Raw genomic sequence first — 1,429 nt, 5'->3', positions numbered from 1 at the left:
ATATTTGGGGAGTGGGGATATAATTCAACTCATATCTATCACAATTGGAAATACTCAACTTATTTACCTTTTCTGTTTTTAAGCTGAAAGGAGTATTTCCTGAGAAGTTTTAGGGTGTGGGAGTGATAGTCTGATTACTAAAGACTACTCAGATTCTGTAATACAGTTGATTTCTTTCTAGGGTTGGAATTTATAAACAGCCATGGATAACTTCACTTTCTTCACTGAGTTCATCCTCCTCGGGCTGTCTGCTGACTGCCGCATCCAGACTCTGCTCTTTGTGGTGTTCCTGGGGACTTACCTCCTGACCCTGGTGGGGAATCTGGTGATGATCCTGGTGATCAGAGGGGATTCTCACCTCCACATCCCCATGTATTTTTTCCTTGGACATCTGTCCTTCCTAGATATCTGCTTCTCTTCAGTTACTATGCCCAAAATGCTACAGAACTTCCTGTCTCAGAAGAAAAGCATCTCTGTGTGGGGCTGTATCACCCAGAGTTTCTTTTTTCTTCTCTGTGGGTGTGCGGAAGCCAGTCTGCTCTCTGCCATGGCCTATGACCGCTATGCTGCCATCTGCCACCCTCTGCTCTATACCATGGTCATGAACAGGCCTCTCTGCATGGTAATGGTCAGCGCAGCATGGGGAATAGGGGTTCTGAACTCACTGGTAAATAATCTTTTCATCCACAAGTTACATTTCTGTGGGTCCAACATCATCTTCCACTTCTGCTGTGAGCTGCCCTCACTCTTCCCTCTGTCATGTACTGATCCCACTGCCAACAAGTTCCTTCTGTCAGGGTCCAGTGCATTTCTAGGGCTGCTGACACTTCCCCTGATCCTCTTCTCTTACTCCAGAATCATTTCTGCCATTCTGAACATCCGCTCCTCTGAGGGCCAAGCCAAAGCCTTCTCCACCTGCTCCTCCCACCTCACCGTGGTGCTCTTGTTCTATGGGACGGCTCTATTCAGGTACATCAGCCCTGCCTCAGGCTCCGTGTTGGAGCGCGTGGTCTCCATTCAGTACAGTGTGATCACATCCTTGCTGAACCCCCTCATCTACAGCCTCAAGAACCAGGAGGTGAAGGCTGCTCTGCAGAGGATGCTGAGGCAGTAAATGCACTCCTCAGATGAAGGATTCTCTGTGTGGGGTTCAGTCAAAGAATGGGGAGGAGAGATCTTCAGCAATACCTGCAAAGGATAAAAGACATTTGAGGTCAGTGGTTCTCTAAGTGTCATCCACAAGTCAGCATCAGCAGCATCTGTGAGCTTGCTAGAAAGGCAGATTCTCAGGCCCAAGCACTAATCTACGGAATCAACAGTAGAGCTCAACGATCTTTTAGTCAACTAGGTGAGTGTGAGAAGCATGAGAAAAAAATGTTCTAGGACAGCTAATGTGTTTGAGAAACTTGTCTTTGGTGAAAGACAAAAT

The 1,429-nt window shown here is 47.1% G+C and overlaps 1 protein-coding gene across 1 annotated transcript; it reads left to right on the top strand.

Moving 5' to 3' along the window:
• Positions 1-202: 202 nt before the first annotated feature.
• LOC124502617 (olfactory receptor 8S1-like) lies at positions 203-1,114 on the top strand. Its single transcript, XM_047067333.1, has one exon. It carries the CDS (start codon positions 203-205, stop codon positions 1,112-1,114), a length of 912 nt encoding a protein of 303 aa, XP_046923289.1.
• The last annotated feature ends 315 nt before the right edge of the window (positions 1,115-1,429 follow it).

This window comes from Lynx rufus, unplaced genomic scaffold (genome assembly GCF_022079265.1).
Source record: "Lynx rufus isolate CCGP_SWC_20201006 ecotype Redwood Valley unplaced genomic scaffold, mLynRuf1.p SCAF_7, whole genome shotgun sequence".
Classification (NCBI taxonomy): domain Eukaryota; kingdom Metazoa; phylum Chordata; class Mammalia; order Carnivora; family Felidae; genus Lynx; species Lynx rufus.
The sequence above is the reverse complement of the archived record's forward strand: the minus strand, read 5'-3'. Positions and strand labels throughout refer to the sequence as shown.

Bases quoted from the DNA above. Each gene is read 5' to 3' on its own strand.
- LOC124502617 (XM_047067333.1), top strand. From the start codon at position 203: ATGGATAACTTCACTTTCTTCACTGAGTTCATCCTCCTCGGGCTGTCT.